We start from the raw sequence: 313 nt of genomic DNA, 5'->3' as shown, positions 1-313 counted from the left end.
ACGGCCTCCCTGCGCTCCAAGCCAGTGCTGGTGCTGCAGAGCCTGAGCCACATCTCCATCTGGCTGCTGCTGGTGTTGGGCACCTCCATCCTGGCCATGCAGCTGATGGAGTTCTTCTACAGCGTCACCATGGCTGCCCGCATCGCGTACTCCTCCTACATCTTCTCCCTTGTCACCCCATCCCGCTACCAGCGTATGGCCAGCTACTCCCGCTCTGCTGTCCTCCTGGGCGTCTTCACCAGCTCGGTGCTGGGCCAGCTCTTTGTCACCTTGGGCAGCGTCTCCTTCCTCACCCTCAGCTATGTCTCGTTGG

General features: G+C 61.7%; 1 protein-coding gene across 1 annotated transcript in view; it reads left to right on the top strand.

The window, feature by feature from the left end:
• The window catches only part of SLC19A1 (solute carrier family 19 (folate transporter), member 1), a 3,164-nt gene that overhangs the window by 1,104 nt on the left and 1,747 nt on the right, over positions 1-313 (top strand). Inside the window, exon 3 of the mRNA XM_009586710.1 lies at positions 1-308. This exon is cut by the window's left edge and continues 22 nt beyond it. Coding sequence (XP_009585005.1) covers positions 1-308 — 308 coding nt within the window. The remainder of the gene's footprint in view (positions 309-313) is intronic.

This window comes from Fulmarus glacialis, unplaced genomic scaffold, assembly GCF_000690835.1.
Source record: "Fulmarus glacialis isolate BGI_N327 unplaced genomic scaffold, ASM69083v1 scaffold21470, whole genome shotgun sequence".
NCBI classification, from domain to species: domain Eukaryota; kingdom Metazoa; phylum Chordata; class Aves; order Procellariiformes; family Procellariidae; genus Fulmarus; species Fulmarus glacialis.
Note: the sequence above shows the minus strand (reverse complement) of the source record. Positions and strands in the feature narration are given on the sequence as shown.